The 1,600-nt window shown below is 53.6% G+C and overlaps 1 protein-coding gene across 1 annotated transcript; it reads left to right on the top strand.

Moving 5' to 3' along the window:
- LOC119110514 (major centromere autoantigen B) lies at positions 1–1,600 on the top strand. Its single transcript, XM_037234375.1, has 2 exons — positions 1–60; positions 659–1,600. The coding sequence occupies exons 1-2, from the start codon at positions 55–57 to the stop codon at positions 1,307–1,309; spliced, it is 657 nt and encodes a 218-aa protein (XP_037090270.1). The 5' UTR covers positions 1–54; the 3' UTR covers positions 1,310–1,600.

Here is a 1,600-nt window from a genome sequence, read left to right as displayed (position 1 = left end):
CGGCTGCTGCGTCAGTTTGCAGCAGGCGCCTGTGGACCAACATACATCGCGAACATGAAGGTAGGGGGACTAGGGCACTGAATGGTAGCAGCAAGGGTCTTTTATAAATCTGTCTAGTCTGGTGTCCAGGTAACTCATAGATGTTATAAAGGACTTCACAGCAGCATCTTTTAATGAACACTCAATTTTCTGTGGAAAAAGGACATTTTTCACCGGCTTTAGTGTGGCAATTCTTCCTAAACCGACCATTTACTATTTTGGACGATCTTAGCACATCGTGTGGTGTCGGGTGGAAACGGCTGGATCTTGTTCTGTAATACCCTTATGACGTAAGCGATTCCACCAAGGTCTAAAGCAAATACAAAGTCACCATCATGGTAACATCAAGTTCAAGATCAGGTCAGGTCAACATCTTCATACTGAATCATTGAGAAGAGAATGTTTTACGACCAATGCTTCCCTACAACGCCTTCAGCGTAATAGCGCAACTCACGCTCACACGTTGGTCGTCGTTGGTGCTCCTTTAAGCCCACGTGTCAAACAGAGCCAGGCGCAGTAACTCACGTGTCAAACGTGTCACGTGTCGTCTCCGCCGTCAAAGACAAGCCGAATCCGATGCTGCATCAGCCTCTGTTGACCGTGGCTCGTCCTGCGGCAGCCGTTCCTGCTGCTGGTCGTGCTAGTGGTTGTGGCCTGCCTCTTCTCGGTCGTCTCGGCCAGCACCAAATACCGGGCCCTGGCCGGGTCAAGGTCAGCCGGGTCACGCCCCGACGACGACGAGCGGCCAAGTGCTCACCGCTTCGCCTACGCCGTGAAGAGCGGCCCGGCGCGCTTCTCACAGGAGCAAGAAGCCGACGAAGAGGGCGATGTGGAGGGCACGTATACGGTGCAGCTGCCGGACGGCCGGCTGCAGACGGTGCGGTACATGGCCGACGGCGAGGACGGCTACACGGCGGCGGTGACGTTCGAGGGCGAGGCCAAGTTCCCGAAGACGCGCCGTTACCGCGCCGGCGACGACTCTGACTCCGACTCCGACTCCGACTCCGACTCCGACTCCGACTCGGAGGATGATTCGGACTCCGACTCGGACGACGAATCAGACGAGTCGGGCTCGGAGGATGACGACTCGGACTCGGAGGGAGAAGACTCTGAGGAGGAGGAGGAGGAGGAAGAGGAGGAGGAGGAGGGCGGGGTGGTGGGACGCCTAGCAAAGGCTCCGCGGCCCGGCTACGTTCCCGTGTACGCGTACAGGCCCATCGTCGCCGGCGGCTCGGGTCGGAAGCTGCGGAAGCGGAAGGGTAGCAACTAGCTCCCGTCAGTGGAACGAGTGCACACAAGAGCCGTGCAGAGATGCTCCTTCTTATTTGTAATCGTGTGCACTAACTGGCGCTAAAAGCGCATGACACGCTTGCACTCACAGTTGGCTGTATTTATTGTGTGCTGGTATCGTTGTTCTTGTGTTCTATTGCTGACGTGTGAGCATCTGTCATGAATGATATATATATATATATATATATATATATATATATATATATATATATATATATATATATATATACTTATGTGTGTGTATTTTCCCTGAGATGCCCGTTTCTTATTT

The sequence above is a fragment of the Pollicipes pollicipes genome, unplaced genomic scaffold (assembly GCF_011947565.3).
Source record: "Pollicipes pollicipes isolate AB1234 unplaced genomic scaffold, Ppol_2.1 Scaffold_2555;HRSCAF=2994_pilon_pilon_pilon, whole genome shotgun sequence".
In the NCBI taxonomy this organism is placed as follows: Eukaryota; Metazoa; Arthropoda; class Thecostraca; order Pollicipedomorpha; family Pollicipedidae; genus Pollicipes; species Pollicipes pollicipes.
This window is presented reverse-complemented; position numbering and strand designations above follow the sequence as displayed.